The following is a 20,211-nucleotide window of genomic DNA, read 5'->3' on the forward strand; positions in this document are numbered from 1 at the left end:
ATCTGTATCTCGAATATGGTTGATCTCGAATACCCTGCTTGAGTCGAAGTCGACCGCCGGTCCCGGTCGTTTTCCCTATATATATGATTTAAAAAAACTGATATTTCAAACACGGTAATCTCGAATACTCCGCTTATGTTGAAGTATTTTCAAGGTCCCATACCCTAAATTCACCTGGTTTATCTCGAAGTGCAATCGATTTTCCGCTCTGCTTACCATACCTGGCGTCGGTAAGTCACAAATTCACACCCGCGGCTACATCAATTATAATTAATGACCACTAATCCACACTCGCCTTTTCCGAGTAGACCCAGGTCGCAATAAATGGTTCAACAGCTTGGGTGATCAGTGAAGCCTTCCAACATTACGTATAAAGTTCACCGCCAATTATGAACTAACACACCCGATTCCAGGGATGGTGTTTTGAATGACACACGCTCTATCATTAACATGTGGGTTAAATAAACGCACAAAATCCTCGAAGTATGCTTGAAGGTAATGCTCTTAATAACGATAATGCATTTAATAATACACGCTTCATCATTAAAACTAGTACAGACAAAACACGAAAATTTATTTAATAAACATTTAAAAGGTTTTTTTTTAAATCCGTCTTTTTTTTTTTTTTTCTTACGTGATAGGTTCTTTCTAAAACGTAATAACTACATCCCAGTCGAGTCTGGACATCAGTAAACTTAAAGTAAGCATACAGGCACGATCATCTTAATTTTGAAACACATTGTGAATTCAATTGGATGTTTATATATATTTTGAAAAAAAGAAATGTTTCTCTTTGAAATTCCACAATTTTAATTTATCAACTTGTATTATACTATAAGAAACGGCAACGGGGTTGTTGTTTATAATGCAAATCCCATACTAAGCATCAAATATCCTCCAAAAAATATCCAAGATCGATTTTGGATATCTCGAACCCCGGATATCTCAGAAGTTTTTTCGAGGTCCCTCAGACTTCAAGATAGATATTTTACTGTACTTCCAAAACAGAATCCATGATTTTACTGACATAAAAAGTTGAGATGGTAGGGTGGACAATTAATTTTTACCGACATCAATCCTGTTATTGCATACTGCTGAGTGAACTGGATGAGGCTGAAAATAATCAATGATTTGGGACCGCCTGATTTGTGGAAGAAACGCTCTCTAATTGAAAAAGGGTCAACTGGTCTGTGTATTAATTGGCATGTTTGTTTACATGTGTATCAATCTAAGAATACAGACAAATTGCTTTTTTGTGGAATGTTGAATATCTTTCAGTCGTTTATAAATTTGTTTCTAACAAACATTGTTTAATATTTATGTTAGTGAAATAAAATTATCATTTAACAATTTTATTGCTGTATAAGCAAACCATGAAGTGCACAGACAATAGGGAGGATCATGGAACAGCATAGACAATAGGCAATACACGTCTACTACCAGGTCGAAGATGTGGAACCGATAACGTATCAATAAGTATTATATACTTTCAATATCATCTCTTCTTTTTTATTTCAAAGTTTGTGGGCATATTTCACATGATACATGTATATGCCCAGAAACATTCTGGCCTGCAAATATTATGTCACAATCAATACACAATCAAATTACTAGGCCGTTAATTTTTAAATTTTTCTAAATGACATGGAAAGTATATAATAAAAAGGTTATAGACTTTGTATAGGAAAATATGACGACTTGAGTTTTTTGACGCTCGGCCTGTCTTCGCGTCAAAAAACTCAGTCATCATATTTTCCCATAAAAAGTCTATAACCTATAAGTATTACATTTTAAACCCATCTACTTATTTTTCTTGATGAAGTTTGATATGCATCACTGCTCTGACAATCTTTTTGTGATGTAATGGATGTATTGCAGAATAATGGCAGCGGCATTTCTTTCATCACTGCAATAACCTAGTAGAATATTGAATAATCCCATTGTCTGACCTGTTTCTTCACAATCCCCAGTTTGATGAGCCGCAGCGTGTGGTAAAACATGGACTTGGGCGCAATCTTGAAGACCTGCAGACTGGACTCGCCAATAGACAGCTCTCCTGCTCTCCGTGATCTGTAAAACACACAAAACATAGACAGCTCTACGTGATCTGTAAAACACACCACACATAGACAGCTCTCCTGCCCATCGTGATCTGTAAAATACACAACACATAGACAGCTCTCCTGCTCTCTGTGATCTGTAAAATACACAACACATAGACAGCTCTACGTGATCTGTAAAATACACAACACATAGACAGCTCTCCTGCCCATCGTGATCTGTAAAACACACAACACATAGACATCTCTCCTGCTCTTCGTGATCTGTAAAACACACAACACACAGACAGCCCTCCTGCTCTCCGTGATCTGTAAAACACACAACACATAGACATCTCTCCTGCTCTCCATGATCTGTAAAATACACAACACATAGACAGCTCTCCTGCTCTTCGTGATCTGTAAAACACACAACACATAGACAGCTCTACGTGATCTGTAAAATACACAACACATAGACAGCTCTCCTGCCCATCGTGATCTGTAAAACACACAACACATAGACAGCTCTCCTGCTCTCCGTGATCTGTAAAACACACAACACATAGACAGCTCTACTGCTCTTCGTGATCTGTAAAACACACAACACATTTACATCTAATTGTACTGATGTTCCATTGACAGTATAAACACACAACACATTTACATCTAATTGTACTGATGTTCCATTGACAATATAAACACACAACACATTTACATCTAATTGTACTGATGTTCCATTGACAATATAAACACACAACACATTTACATCTAATTGTACTGATGTTCCATTGACAATATAAACACACAACACATTTACATCTAATTGTACTGATGTTCCATTGACAGTATAAACACACAACACATTTACATCTAATTGTACTGATGTTCCATTGACATTATAAATAAACAACACATTTACATCTAATTGTACTGATGTTCCATTGACAGTATAAACACACAACACATTTACATCTAATTGTACTGATGTTCCATTGACAATATAAACACACAACACATTTACATCTAATTGTACTGATGTTCCATTGACAGTATAAATACACAACACATTTACATCTAATTGTACTGATGTTCCATTGACAATATAAATAAACAACACATTTACATCTAATTGTACTGATGTTCCATTGACAATATAAATAAACAACACATTTACATCTAATTGTACTGATGTTCCATTGACATTATAAATAAACAACACATTTACATCTAATTGTACTGATGTTCCATTGACAGTATAAATACACAGCACATTTACATCTAATTGTACTGATGTTCCATTGACAGTATAAACACACAACACATTTACATCTAATTGTACTGATGTTCCATTGACAGTATAAACACACAACACATTTACATCTAATTGTACTGATGTTCCATTGACAGTATAAACACACAACACATTTACATCTAATTGTACTGATGTTCCATTGACAGTATAAATACACAGCACATTTACATCTAATTGTACTGATGTTCCATTGACAGTATAAACACACAACACATTTACATCTAATTGTACTGATGTTCCATTGACAATATAAACACACAACACATTTACATCTAATTGTACTGATGTTCCATTGACAGTATAAACACACAACACATTTACATCTAATTGTACTGATGTTCCATTGACAGTATAAATACACAACACATTTACATCTAATTGTACTGATGTTCCATTGACAATATAAACACACGACACATTTACATCTAATTGTACTGATGTTCCATTGACAATATAAATACACGACACATTTACATCTAATTGTACTGATGTTCCATTGACAATATAAACACACAACACATTTACATCTAATTGTACTGATGTTCCATTGACAATATAAACACACAACACATTTACATCTAATTGTACTGATGTTCCATTGACAGTATAAATACACAGCACATTTACATCTAATTGTACTGATGTTCCATTGACAGTATAAACACACAACACATTTACATCTAATTGTACTGATGTTCCATTGACAATATAAACACACAACACATTTACATCTAATTGTACTGATGTTCCATTGACAGTATAAATACACAACACATTTACATCTAATTGTACTGATGTTCCATTGACAATATAAACACACGACACATTTACATCTAATTGTACTGATGTTCCATTGACAATATAAATACACGACACATTTACATCTAATTGTACTGATGTTCCATTGACAATATAAACACACAACACATTTACATCTAATTGTACTGATGTTCCATTGACAATATAAACACACAACACATTTACATCTAATTGTACTGATGTTCCATTGACAGTATAAATACACAGCACATTTACATCTAATTGTACTGATGTTCCATTGACAGTATAAACACACAACACATTTACATCTAATTGTACTGATGTTCCATTGACAATATAAACACACAACACATTTACATCTAATTGTACTGATGTTCCATTGACAATATAAACACACAACACATTTACATCTAATTGTACTGATGTTCCATTGACAATATAAATAAACAACACATTTACATCTAATTGTACTGATGTTCCATTGACAATATAAATAAACAACACATTTACATCTAATTGTACTGATGTTCCATTGACAATATAAACACACAACACATTTACATCTAATTGTACTGATGTTCCATTGACAGTATAAACACACAACACATTTACATCTAATTGTACTGATGTTCCATTGACAGTATAAACACACAACACATTTACATCTAATTGTACTGATGTTCCATTGACAATATAAATAAACAACACATTTACATCTAATTGTACTGATGTTCCATTGACAATATAAACACACAACACATTTACATCTAATTGTACTGATGTTCCATTGACAATATAAACACACAACACATTTACATCTAATTGTACTGATGTTCTAATTGTACTGATGTTCTAATTGTACTGATGTTCTAATTGTACTGATGTTCCATTGACAGTATAAACACACAACACATTTACATCTAATTGTACTGATGTTCCATTGACAATATAAATAAACAACACATTTACATCTAATTGTACTGATGTTCCATTGACAGTATAAATACACAGCACATTTACATCTAATTGTACTGATGTTCCATTGACAGTATAAACACACAACACATTTACATCTAATTGTACTGATGTTCCATTGACAGTATAAACACACAACACATTTACATCTAATTGTACTGATGTTCCATTGACAGTATAAACACACAACACATTTACATCTAATTGTACTGATGTTCCATTGACAGTATAAACACACAACACATTTACATCCAATTGTACTGATGTTCCATTGACAATATAAATAAACAACACATTTACATCTAATTGTACTGATGTTCCATTGACAGTATAAATACACAACACATTTACATCTAATTGTACTGATGTTCCATTGACAAATATAAATAAACAACACATTTACATCTAATTGTACTGATGTTCCATTGACAGTATAAATACACGACACATTTACATCTAATTGTACTGATGTTCCATTGACAATATAAATAAACAACACATTTACATCTAATTGTACTGATGTTCCATTGACAGTATAAATACACAACACATTTACATCTAATTGTACTGATGTTCCATTGACAAATATAAATAAACAACACATTTACATCTAATTGTACTGATGTTCCATTGACAGTATAAATACACAACACATTTACATTTAATTGTACTGATGTTCTAATTGTACTGATGTTCCATTGACAGTATAAACACACAACACATTTACATCTAATTGTACTGATGTTCTAATTGTACTGATGTTCTAATTGTACTGATGTTCCATTGACAATGTAGTATAACTCAGTACCAGCAAGCTAAAAGTAACCATGAACAAAACTCGGACACTCTGCCCTATCTTTAGAACTGAGTACAAAAATAATGTAGCAAATTGAAGTGGTCAAATGGCCAGTTTCTTTGTGTAGTGTGCCAATGCATTCTTTTTAGATCCCAGAATTCTTAGATACTTGTTATACCAGAGTATCTGGGCAGAATTCAGGTGGACTGACAAGAGTTGCTTACCCTTATGAGAGTAAACACTTTAAAAATTCAGACCTTCCCACTGTCCAATTTTAGGGAACTTTTCACTAGATATAATTTGAAGAAAAGCATGTTAATAACAAAAAATATTCTGGTGTAATTAGATTTTGGATAAATCTAGATTGAATGAACTTTTTTCACAACACCTGGGATAGCATTGCTTTAAGCCAACAAAGATTAATCAATAGTTTCTCAGGCCCCGCCACATCCATTGAAAAGGTACGGTATGGATTTTTTATTTCTCAATTTATATTATTTGTTTATTTATGTAAATGAGGTAACTGCTGTGTTATAGATATTAATCTAAAACTTTCAGACGTTTTAATAAAATTGTAAGTATCTTTTTGATCAAATAATTATTGAATACATATACTCATTTATGTGCAATTATTTAACAATTATAGTATACATGTACATTTAAGAAATGAACATCACTTTTGAGCTGTTCATGGTCAGTATGAACAGATTTGGATTTGAGGCAAATTCTCTGTGAATTGCTAGCGCAATTCACAGAATTTGCCTCAAATCCAAATCCGTTCATATTGACCATGAACAGCCCAAAAGTGATGTTCATTTCTTATATTTATATTCATTTACTAAAACACTGTTTGTTTACATTGCTTCTCCTAGTCTCTGGCACAGTAGTTATTGTGACGTACGTCAACACATAGACATGACGTCACATTTCGTCTCACCCTGCCTTTTATCAACAATGCAAGGTGCACTGTATTTTGGAGGTTGGAGACCGCAAGATTGGGATTATAATCCATGTAAGTTTACAATCTTAATCCAAAGGTGTGACTTGCGAGATCTTTGTAACAGATGTTCTATTTTTTTCAAATCATTACGCTCTCTCAGTCGCGTGCTTTAAGCTAGTTTATAATCCGTTCATAGTCAATGTGAATGGATTGTGTCGTGCGATGAAATTGGTTGGTTCATAGAGGAAAATGCAATTTGCAATATAAATATTCAATAGTAACTAATGTGAAACTATTTTGTATAAAAATAAAAATGAAGTTGCTTATTCTATGTATGAGAAAGAAAGGGTAACTCATTCTACAGTCAACATAAAAAGGAAAGATAACTCATGCTACAGCCAAACAACAACCAAAAAATGCCTACCTGCCTCATCAAACTTTGAAATTTTTAGCCTGAGAAACTATTATATTGATTTGTTTGGCCATATTGATAGTCTAGGCTCTTTAAATAAGCTGGACCATGACAGCAACAATTCAATTTAATCGTAAGCATCAAATGAACAAAAAGTAAAAGTACTGGAAAGAAAGGTATTCAATTATTCCATCTTTTTTCATTTTTATCTGTTACATTTTACCTTATACATGTATACTCCTGCTTATTAACAGTAAAGAGATGGCCTCTTGGTAGCAGATATTTGCCCCTTCTCTCACATCGACAGAAAACACACACCTGTATTTACCTGTCTATTCTCTCATGTCCACAGAAAATACACACCTGTACCTACCTGTTTATTCTCTCACATCCACAGAAAACACACACCAGTACTTAACTGCCTATTCTCTCACGTCCACAGAAAACACACCTGTACCTACCTGCCTATTCTCTCCAGTATACAGAAGTTGACCTCTGATTGGCTGTAGAGACTGCTGGGGTCCAGTTCTTCCCCACAGAGAGCCGTAAACCTCTGACCCTGGGATGCCACAATCACCAGATTCCTTCCATACCTGACAAATAACCACACACACTAGCTTTAAGCCAAATCTACCTCTAACACTCTTCTTAATTAAAGTGTCAGCCACATCATATGTACAAAGAAATGTTTAAGATAGCTCTGTATGGTTATAGACTGTCTGTTCTCCACATCTAGTCTGTTTGACCCATGTCATGGTATTGTACATGTATATATGTACAGTAAAACTAGGGCTGAAACGATACGCCCCCTTCACGATATAATACATACTGCAATACCTATTCCATAATTCAATACTTTCAATTCGACACAATTTACAGAAGAAACCAATAATAACATTGAAGAAAAATTTAATTACCAAGATTCAAAATCATAAATTTAAAAGCAAAATGTTTCAAAACTGCCAAACGGTAAGATGCATGTTGGCTCTGTAGTTTAAACTGATAAAGTTTATCATTATTTTCGTAAGACTCAAGGCAAACAACAGTTTGAACGATATTTGACGCTATTTTGTCCCTCACCCACGTAAAAATCATAAGTACAGGCCGAGCTTGATGTATTTTACTGAACCCGTTTGTAATAAACATATCGAACCAAAAATTGAGGCAATGAATCGAACATTGAATTGAGCGTTTGTATTGAACAGTATCACTGTTTCGGTGAATCGTTTCGCTGTTTCGGTGAATCGTTTCAGCCCGAAGTAAAACATGTTTATAACAAACACACTAATAACAAATTAAAGTTTATTTTAACATTAAATTAAATATTCAATATCAAATATTTCAAGATATATATTCCCCTATGAGAGGAAAATAACGAGCACTGCATTGGATATAACAAAGTTTGATTATAACGGACTGTTTTTCACTGGACCTGAAGGTTCGCTTTAATCATGTTTTACTGGACCTGAAGGTTCGCTTTAATCATGTTTTACTGGACCTGAAGGTTCGCTTTATCGTGTTTTACTGGACCTGAAGGTTCGCTTTAATCGTGTTTTACTGGACCTGAAGGTTCGCTTTAATCATGTTTTACTGGACCTGAAGGTTCGCTTTAATCATGTTTTACTGGACCTGAAGGTTCGCTTTAATTGTGTTTTACTGTAAAAATGTTTTTTATGTTGCATTCCATGAATTGATTGAACTGAACGAGGGTGTAGTGTCAAAACCTGTCAGATGATGAGGAGGCATGCCACCATCCAAAAACTTTAGAATATAAAACTGTTATTAAAAGGTTTGGTCCACATAACTTCCTACAACTTCCACACAATTTTCACATTAGCATTTCCACAAAGCTTGTGAAATATTCAACTCTGACATGTCGCTACACGGAGTAAAAATTATCATGCTTGAAATATTCCCGGCAAAAATCTAAATTTCTAATACTACTGAAGAAAAATAAAACCCATATTCAGAATTTGACTACTTGCAAATCCAATGCTGCCAGGAATATTTAGATGAGGGTGTTTTGACACTCTACACATTCTTGGTCAGAAAATCTTTAATCTTATATACACAGCGGATAACCGAATTCATGGAATGACTGTAGGATGACGCAAGATGTTGTGATGATAATACATGGAGATGATGAGATGATGACACATGGAGATGATGAAATGATGACACATGGAGATGATGAGGTGATGACACATGGAGATGATGAGGTGATGACATGTGGAGATGATGAGATGATGACATGTGGAGATGATGACACATGGAGATGATGAGGTGATGACATGTGGAGATGATGAGGTGATGACATGTGGAGATGATGACACATGGAGATGATGAGGTGATGACATGTGGAGATGATGACACATGGAGATGATGAGGTGATGACATGTGGAGATGATGACACATGGAGATGATGAGGTGATGACACATGGAGATGATGAGGTGATGACATGTGGAGATGATGACACATGGAGATGATGAGGTGATGACATGTGGAGATGATGACACATGGAGATGGTGAGGTGATGACACATTCAGATGATGAAATGATGACACATTCAGATGATAATTTATATTCAATACACGTTAATTTCATTTCATACTTACTTCTCATCTACCTCTTTCAGTGTCAGTCTCGTTTGTGAATCGTTTGTCCTGATCTCTGGAGTTATGCACTGTCTGCTTAGATATGTAGAACAGGACCCAATCACTGGCCCCTCAGCGTTCACAATTTTGATTGGATACAAATCCTCTCCCATATCCTGTAAAATTGTTCACACTAATCAGTACATGTACATGTTAAATATCTGTTATACTATTAATAATAAAATTGTTCACACTAATCAATACATGTTAATAATCAGTCAAATTTATCACCTCTACGATGGATGTCTTACTCAATATGACCATACTAGATGTGACCTTACAACAATGTGACCTTACAACGTGACCTTATACAATGTGACCTTATGTGTGACCTTACAACAATGTGACCTTATACAATGTGACCGTACAACAATGTGACCTTACAACAATGTGACCTTATACAATGTGACCTTACAACAATGTGACCTTATGTGTGACCTTACAACAATGTGACCTTATGTGTGACCTTACAACAATGTGACCTTATGTGTGACCTTACAACAATGTGACCTTACAACAATGTGACCTTACAACAATGTGACCTTACAACAATGTGACCTTATGTGTGACCTTACAACAATGTGACCTTATGTGTGACCTTACAACAATGTGACCTTACAACAATGTGGCCTTACAACAATGTGACCTTATACAATGTGACCTTACAACAATGTGACCTTACAACAATGTGGTCTGACAACAATGTGACCTTATACAATGTGACCTTACAACAATGTGACCTTACACAATGTGACCTTTCATGATATGACCTCATACAATGTGACCTTACATGATGTGACCTTACAGTGTATGTGTGACTTTACACAATGCCCGGTGGGCCAGTACATATTTCCGGCGGAGATTATAATTCTATATCAGTATATGACTATAGAGTGCGATTCCTGGTAGGAAATCGGTGAAACAACCAGTTCTTACAGGATGAGAAAGTTGCATGGCGTTAAGAAGTATGAGGAAACAAAGTGACAAAAGAAAATGATCAGCGTGTTTGGCAGAAGAACTGCCCCTGGCTTGAATACAATGATGGTCTCGTATTTTGCATCTCGTGCAGAAACGAAAGCATTGCAAATTTTGAGTTTGTGTCCAGCTCAGATTTCTGTAAGTGAACACGAAAATAGAAAATGGCGTAAGCATTTTACCCCAAAGTAAAAACCCAAAAGCGGCCGCATCAGACATTCAGAATGTATTAGTATTAGTTAACAACCCTAGTTTTTACTTTTTTAAGGATGAGAGTGATGATGAAGAACTAGAAGAATTTTAAAACATTGGAGGATTCTAGAGAATCTGACTGAAATGACAGAATTAGAAGTTGAAAGTCAAAGAGGGCTTGAACTTTCGTCTTAAACTTTAATTGTAATACTTAATAAAAATGTTCAAACTTGAAATTTCGAATCATGTTGAATCATTCTTGCACAGCATTTGAGCTAGTAAAATTTGATTTGGGCTACCAAATATTGCACCCTTACTTGCCCGTTGGGCTTGTGGTAAAAATCATTAAGGGTAAAGACTGTTATACAATGTGATCTTACATGATATGACCTTACATGTGACCTTACACAATGTGACCTTACACAATGTGACCTTACACAATGTGACCTTATACATTGTAACCTTATACAATGTGACCTTAGACAATGTGACCTTATACGTTGTAACCTTTCATGATATGACCTTGTACAATGTGACCATAAGATATGTGACCTTATACAATATGACCCTATTTATACAATATGACCTTTCATGATATGACCTTATACAATGTGATCTTCCACAATGCAACCTTACACAATATGACTTTATACAATGTGACCTTACAACATGTGACCTTACACAACATGACCTCACACAATGTGACCTTTTAGTGTGACCTTCAATCCACAGAGCTGACCAACTAGGCAACAAAATTTATAAAACACCATGAATATCAGGAATATTCGGCAGATATCTAATTATACATTCATGATGCACTTTCTTAAGAAATATTGTAACACAGTTTTAGATGTCCTCAACTTACAAAATCCACAGTAACTCCAGATTCCGGATCAATGATGATAGGCTGCTTTGCTGTGAGAATTCCACGGGGAGACTCCAGCTGATAAAACTCCAGATCAGGAATTGAAAGGAGGCATCCCCATAGAAATTCCTTACTCCTGTCATCCAGCCTCATTTTGAAGTTGACCCGGTTTTCCAGTCTTTCCCATAATGCTTGTACTGTAATACCTGTGTAAAAATGGTTAAAAGAAAAAAAAAACATAATTACAATAGGTTGATATAACAGTACATGTACTAGGCATCAAACTGTAATGACTACAGGACTCTATTACTGTGTCTCCTGATACAATATCATAACAGTCACATACCAAATAATACTAGGTATCAAACTGTAATGACTACAGGACTCTATTACTGTGTCACCTGATACAATATCGTAACAGACACATATATACCAAATACATGTATAATCACCAAAAAAATATCATTTTGCAACATGTGTTTCGTATCTTTACACATTGTGCACCCTCATTGGTTTGACCATGTTAGCATTCATATACATGTATCTAAAAATATTTAACATATCATATTAAAATTGATGCTCTCTCACTGGTAAATTATTGATATCAGAAGGAGCCACCTCACTCACAAGAGAAACATTCCAGTCATGGCCCCATCCTTCCTTGTCATGGAAAGCATGGTGTGAATAAATTTGATCTACGTAATGGGTACACGTACAACCCTACTTATCATCCAGCCACCTCCTGTGAGGCTATAAACTCTCACTTCTGTAAAACTTATCATCCAGCCACCTCCTGTGAGGCTATAAACTCTCACTTCTGTAAAACTTATCATCCAGCCACCTCCTGTGAGGCTATAAACTCTCACTTCTGTAAAACTTATCATCCAGCCACCTCCTGTGAGGCTATAAACTCTCACTTCTGTAAAACTTATCATCCAGCCACCTCCTGTGAGGCTATAAACTCTCACTTCTGTAAAACTTATCATCCAGCCACCTCCTGTGAGGCTATAAACTCTCACTTCTGTAAAACTTATCATCCAGTCACCTCCTGTGAGGCTATAAACTCTCACTTCTGTAAAACTTACCGTCCAAACCTTCGAGGGCTACCTCTTCTGTAAGTATGGATCTGTAGTCGGTGTTCATTCTGAGCAATCACTGTATCCCTGCACAAATAAATACAACATACAGTCCAAACCCAGCTGACATATACACTAACGGAAACTTGAAAGCAGACATTACATCTTAATTCTGCAGCAAATACTATATATCCCCCTACTCCAACAAGTTAGAGCCTTGGTTAACGTCACTCGTTACACGGCGCCAAGTCAAAAGTATCTCGACATGAACCTCTAGCACGCTGGAGTATATATGCCCCCAAATCTCCGGTTACAGGAGCATAAAAACCAACGAGTCGTGCTTCTAATTCTGGACACCTAACAAAGGAACTGCCACTACAGTATTTCTTCTTCCATGATAGCAATGTAGTGATATAAATTTAATGATTAAAAAAAATTTGTTAGCCATGAGTGTGAATATGGAATACACAGGGGGTTGGGCAAAAAGTACCTAGAGTCAGAACACTAGTATTGAACGTGGGGAAAAAGTGCCTACTCAGGACACTGGTAATCAACATAGGGAGAAAGTACCCAATCAGGACACTCGTAATCAACATGGGGAGAAAGTACCCAATCAGGGCACTCGTAATCAACATGGGGAGAAAGTACCCAATCAGAGCACTCGTAATCAACATGGGGAGAAAGTACCCAATCAGGGCACTCGTAATCAACATGGGGAGAAGGTACCCAATCAGGGCACCCGTAATCAACATGGGGAAAAGTACCCAATCAGGACACTCGTAATCAACATGGGGAGAAGGTACCCAATCAGGGCACTCGTAATCAACATGGGGAAAAGTACCCAATCAGGACACTCGTAATCAACATGGGGAAAAGTACCCAATCAGGGCACTCGTAATCAACATGGGGAGAAGGTACCCAATCAGGACACTCATAATCAACATGGGGAGAAGGTACCCAATCAGGACACTCGTAATCAACATGGGGAAAAAAGTACCCAATCAGGACACTCGTAATCAACATGGGGAAAAAAGTACCCAATCAGGGCACCCGTAATCAACATGGGGAAAAGGTACCCAATCAGAGCACTCGTAATCAACATGGGGAAAAAAGTACCCACACATGGGGAAAAGGTACCCAATCAGGACATTCGTAATCAACATGGGCAAAAGGTTACCAATCAGGGCACTCGTAATCAATATGGGGGAAAAAGTACCCGGTCTGGGTCCTTGCTAAGAACTTAGTTTAAAATATGCAGTGTAACTGATATTGCGGAATCACACATCCTAATGAGCTACATACCCCTGAAATAGCCTATACTTTACAATACAGAATATGGATGCAGTTAAAATAGCGCTGCAAATACATTCTTTATTTCTAATCAGGTACAGATATTGAATCGTAATCTTTAAAAGAAGGGCCTTAAAACTTGTCCTGTAAGTTCACTTTGATCTCAGTCTCACTTCTGTTCAGTATTTGTTCCTTTTGTAAATGGGACTTAGATCAAAATAAGTGAGCACATCTAAAATTTATGGCCCCGGGACCTGAAGATGCATTACATGAGAATAATATAAATGAATTTATGTGATTGATGAACAGCTCATAAGCCTAGATATGAACAGATGAAGAGCACTTCACTAGCTTGCAAATTTATAAAAAAAAAAAAACAGTCAAAACTATTGACCGGTCAATAATCTAACTGTTACAGAAATTAAGAAGGAATATGTTAAATATTATTAATTACTCGAAATAATAAGACTGTAGGCCTGTAGTTAACATTGTTGTGGGTGTGTGTAGATCTGCCTGATGTGTCAGCTGTTCTCATTTCTTTAAATATAACTACTTCAATCATAACCATAGATACTAAATACAAAAAGTTGAGGTTTTTTAACAGAAAATGCAGGAATAAAAAAATATTACTAGAACTGCGCCAGGTCAGAGTCGAACGTATGATCCCTGGTGCTGGAGTTCATCGCACGTGCTGATGTTTATAGTCCGAATGGCCTATGTCGCTAAAACCTCATCAAACTTTGCTATTGAATGCAGTTTTTTGGGGTGTTTACCGATTCTTGCTCAGATAAAAGGTGTAACGCCCTGTTTTCAATAATCACGAAGAAATGATCTGGATAATCTGCTGGCAAACATGTCTACCGCCATTTCCCCGTGTTTTCATCATATTGTGAAAGAAGTTCCGAACGTATGTGGTTATTTTTATAAATTTCGCGCCAAATTCAAAATTCTTTTTAAAAAGCAAAACATATATTATAGATCTCGATTAAAGGTGTTCGCCCCCAAGTTTTGTAGAATGGGAAGCATGTTATCAATTTCTACATTGAATTAAGGAATTAAAATTATGAATCAAAAAGGAAAACTGATGCCATGGTGCTTGTTTCTGAGCTATGTCAGTGTGTTAAACTTATCTTTCTGCCACAGGCACTTGTTTCTGTAAATAAGTTATGACTTCTGTATACTAATAATAACACGTGTTATCATTAGTATATAGAGATCATAACTTATTTACGAAAACAAATGCCTTTGCTTTATGCACTTTAGATTTACTACGATTTATTCCACAGGCACTTGTTTCTGTAAATGACTTATGACCTCTGTATACTAATAACAACACAAGGTACCTAGCTTCAAATGACACCCCTGAGAATGTCGGCCTTTTGAGCTTCCAGGGAATATGCTATGTAAATGTATTTACTACCGTTGTATTGTACAATCATTCAACTTAAAAACCATGTATGACATGACTGCATTCATTGCCTCTTATCGCCGAAAACTGCAACAAAACATGGATTTTCCGTTTTATACCATGAAGTGCTATGTACTGATACCGCACAGAATGAAAATTGTATATTCGTTGTGTTGAAAAATAAAGTCTCATTGTTTTATTATCACAATAAATTGATACGATGTTTATTACCAAAAAATCTTGAACATAGTTCCGATTGCATATTGCTTTGCTAACAAAATAAAAAAAAAAATTGAATTGAAGACGCTGTACGCTATTTTTAGTTACTCAAAAAAACCAAAGCTGTTCGTACGTTTCGGGATTTTACATCTCATCAGAAGATAGAAGCTAAGACATCCCGAGTGGAGATTTAAAAATATTTTCGTGTCGGAATCATTTCTGATGAAGATAATAATGAAATTATGACTTACTGTAAATACAACTTCGTTAACTAGTATGAGAAATATTTCTGCCAATTGCATGTTTCATGCATATCTATGGAAAGTCAGAGAAAATACAGATAAAAGATTATTTGGAAGTATGCAAAATAGAGCAAGGAAAGTTTTTTTAGTGATGTGTTATTGACTTTGTGATATGTATTGATGTGGCAAGTACCTGTTGTTACATTGAAGTTTTATGAAACCCACCATAAGTACCAAGAACGCTGCAGGCACATATCAATGTTTTTCGGAGGCGACTGGCCAACCCTTAACATTAACTGTTATTTTCATGCATGCAAATGAAGATATATTGCGAGAATGGCCCCTCCACTATTTTTGATAATACTGTGTAGTAGTGAATGAGAAGATATTAATGCATGTAAGCTTGAAAGTTATGAATTGAAGCCCTGGAGCAAAGAATGACCCCTCCCATCCTGAGGGGAAAAATTGAGACAGCATTGACGAACACTATAACCCCCCCCCCCCTCCCCCCCCCCCCCCCCCCCCCCATGCACACACTAATTAAGGTTCTGAAGGTCTTTATCATGGCTATCATATTTTTATCATTGTCTGTCAGGAAATTTAAACAAGCCATGTGCAACTTCCAACTTATCCGACGAACCCCCCCCCCCCCCTCCCCGCATCCTTAATTACGGATCTGTCCCGATATGGAAAAATTCACAGGCATCTGAAGTATGGACACCCCCCCCCCCCCTTTCTGATTTTTTGGGGCGGCGATTATTTCTCCGAAATGTGTGGATTCCCCGTTTATTCCATCCTAATTTCGATTTATGTAATCGTAAACTTACTTTTTTGTAAGCCTTAAATACCTTATACTGTTTATAATAAGTATATTCTATATTATACCAGTCCAGTAGAAGGCCAGTCTCTAAAGCTTGTGAAAAGCGTGAAACAACTACATCAATCGAAATTGGGTTGAGAGAGACAAGGAATCCACACATTTTGGAGGCATTGTCACCACACACAAAAAAAATCAGAAGGGGGGGATTATAGTTATCAGGTGTCTGTGGAAAAAAATATGGGGGGATGGAGTCCCCTTTATTTTTTGTAGCATTTCCCCCCTAATGTTAGTAACTAAATTATATAAAATAAGATCAATTGTGGTTAATGGTCACCATTAAAATCACCCTTTTGCCTGTTAATTTTAATTCATCTCTGATGCTCTATCTTTCTATAAATAACTCTAAAGAATTCCAAACGTAATTTTAGAAGAGTGTGCTAGCCAGTCAAAATCGCCCACGTATTCTGTGCGGTATCAGTACATAGCACTTCGTGGTATAAAACGGAAAATCCATTTTTTGTTGCAGTTTTCGGCGATAAGAGGCAATGAATGCAGTCATGTCATACATGGTTTTTAAGTTGAATGATTGTACAATACAACGGTAGTAAATACATTAGCATCGCATATTCCCTGGAGGCTCAAAAGGCCGACATTCTCAGGGGGTGCCATTCTGTGTCATTTGAAGCAAGGTACCTTGTGTTGTTATTAGTATACAGAGGTCATGAATAAGTCATTTACAGAAACAAGTGCCTGTGATTTATTCCCATAAACTTGAAAAGTTGAGGAGCTAGCTTCTTTAAAGCCTTAAATTTCAAGTTCAATTTACCAATGCAAACATATGGAAGACTATTTGTAAATGGGGGGGGGGGGGCAATTCGAGGGTGTAGAATATTTCTCTCACCGAATATTCCCCAATGTTTACATTGTTTTCCTATAGGCCGGCCTACCCATGATAGAAACAACCTATATTATTTATAATGAAGTAGTTTCTTCATCAACAATGTTCACATGCATTGATTTGTGTACATAAGCTAGAGGTAATTTTATTCTGTGTTTTGGTCGTCGAAAAAAAATATAATGAAGTGCTGCCAAAGTCATCCTATCCTGATCCAAAGAGGGCGGGGACAAATAGAATGTTCTTAAAGGAATACTTTTGTGAATATACCAGTCTGATTAAAATCAGAGACTGGTGAATATACTAGTCTAGTATATGAATTATAATTCACAAAATGATTACAATCAGCTACATGTTTATCTATGGGGCCTTTATAAAGTGATTAGATCCGAGCGTGGATTCATATCTTGCGGAAAATCCTGGATGAAGGTTAAAAAATGTGAATGAACAATTAAAAGAGGGTTGAAAGTTGAAATCTAATTCCATTTTCCACTTCTGATAGGAGGTGATGAGAATGTTTTGATTTTCTTTTATTTACATTCAATTATTTTGTGCGTTAAAACTTTCAAAATTTGCACATAAATATATTTTGTACTAATGTAGTAGTGTGTTTTTTATCTTAATTATAAAAATAAATAAAAATCAAACTATCATGCAGAATGTTCACGTTTTAACTTATAGATCCACCCCATAAAAGTGAGTGGTCATGTGGTCAAGTTGAAAGGGCTTTTATTGCACTTTCATTGGTTCTTGTGACTGAGTTTTATTCAGGTACTTTTACTAGAGACTTTGAGATAGCATTCATAGCAAGTTGACAGAAAGTTCTAATTTGCTGACAAGAGATATTTAAGACATTTATGATATTTTAGACTTTATACGGACTGGACAATTTATTTCTGGAACATCCAGTTGATAGGCTAGTATATGCACTGGGCTCTGTCCCATAGAGAGGGCCAAAAAGATACATTTTTAAATAAATAGATGAACCTAAGCCAGGAGTTCGGTGTTTTGCTTGTGACAGTACTAACCAACCCTGTTTCACTAATGACTACATACATGTACATGTATATATATCGTTTATATAGATAACCATTGATTCTACATTGACTACTGGTTATCATCGTCCAGAGAGGCCAGTTACAATGACGCCTCTCCCGGTGTCACGGTTCAGGATCGGTAAAAATATCGTTATAAAAAATTATGCTTGGCCTTGTACGTTTTGTTCCATATATTTCAAGAATTTCTGAGAATCCGGAGAGACCAAACGGCACGGCGCAAAATAGATTTAGAGTTCTGTCTGTAAAATGCCAGTTGTCTGATAATATCTATACTTTAGAGAATATCTAGGAGAAAATCCAATTTTCCGGGCAAATGTCTACATGTAGTGAAATAAATACATGTATGTTCAAATGTTTTCATTTTAAATTTTAGGAATCAAGGTCTGGTTTTATTACATGTATGATAATTCAAGTACTAGCGATTGAAATGCATTTCTCGTACAAGATAAGATAAAAAGTTCTTATTCAATAGATTTCACATTGGGTCGATAAAAACATATACATGTATCGACCTCATCAAAATGCATTACAACTGCATAACACCAATAAAAACAAACTTTGAGCTTTAGTTTGGCTGAAAAATGTTCAGGCATCGATCCTCGTACCATCCTATATAGATGGGAAAAAGCCACGCCCCATCCTCTCTGGGTAATGAGGAGTGTGGATTGCAGCTGAATGGTTTACCTAGACAAGACCATACAACACAGAGAAGTACGATAGTCAAGAGCGAATTTACATTTCAATTTTTCCGTACGATTAAAATTCAAGAATGCATATGGGAACCTTTTAAAGGTTTTATAATTTTTCCAAACCAAGTGGCAGTGGGGGGAAACCTGGAGTGTGTTTAATTCAATAGTAACGACACATCCTTATCTTGGTTGTCCTATTTGCCGTATGCACAAAATTTGCATTAGTTCAAACCAATTTATTTTCATCATAAACTAAAAAGAAACGTAGACATTTAAAATTAGTATTTATATTTACATTGATACTGGTTTAGATATCCCTGATTATAAATACATGTATGATTGAAAAAAGTAATGACACATGTATAATAATTTTCTTCTCAAATCTAACAGGGCCATGATTAGGAATACCAATAAGTAACCGTTCTCAGGTAGTGCAAATTTCAGTTACCATACATGACCCCTGGGGGTAGGTTGGAGCCTCAATATGGTGGATTTTTTAAAATAAGACATTTGACATAAGCTGGCTAACGTTTTACATGACATTGAGGAAATATAGGAAATTTGTAAAGA

The 20,211-nt window shown here is 35.6% G+C and overlaps 1 protein-coding gene and 1 long non-coding RNA gene across 5 annotated transcripts in view; one reads left to right on the forward strand and one right to left on the reverse strand.

Annotated features, from left to right (window-relative positions):
- LOC125657049 (general transcription factor 3C polypeptide 1-like) overlaps positions 1-15,202 on the reverse strand; it is a 172,641-nt gene extending 157,439 nt beyond the window's left edge. For 2 of the 4 annotated variants that reach the window (XM_056145469.1, XM_056145468.1), the window contains exons 1-6: positions 14,941-15,186; positions 13,030-13,107; positions 11,945-12,150; positions 9,874-10,028; positions 7,719-7,850; positions 1,950-2,070 (exon numbers count right to left, since the gene is read on the reverse strand). In XM_056145469.1, coding sequence (XP_056001444.1) covers positions 1,950-2,070; positions 7,719-7,850; positions 9,874-10,028; positions 11,945-12,150; positions 13,030-13,087 — 672 coding nt within the window. In that variant the 5' untranslated portion in view covers positions 13,088-13,107; positions 14,941-15,186. Of the gene's footprint in view, positions 1-1,949; positions 2,071-7,718; positions 7,851-9,873; positions 10,029-11,944; positions 12,151-13,029; positions 13,108-14,940 lie in introns of all 4 variants that reach the window. The other 2 variants (XM_056145465.1, XM_056145467.1) reach the window with 2 other exon arrangements.
- On the forward strand, positions 6,679-9,983 carry LOC125657054 (uncharacterized). Its single transcript, XR_008797350.1, has 4 exons — positions 6,679-6,917; positions 7,700-9,046; positions 9,332-9,783; positions 9,894-9,983. It is a non-coding gene; the product is annotated as an uncharacterized LOC125657054 (long non-coding RNA).
- Positions 15,203-20,211: the final 5,009 nt, after the last annotated feature.

The sequence above is a fragment of the Ostrea edulis genome, chromosome 7 (assembly GCF_947568905.1).
Source record: "Ostrea edulis chromosome 7, xbOstEdul1.1, whole genome shotgun sequence".
Lineage (NCBI taxonomy): Eukaryota > Metazoa > Mollusca > Bivalvia > Ostreida > Ostreidae > Ostrea > Ostrea edulis.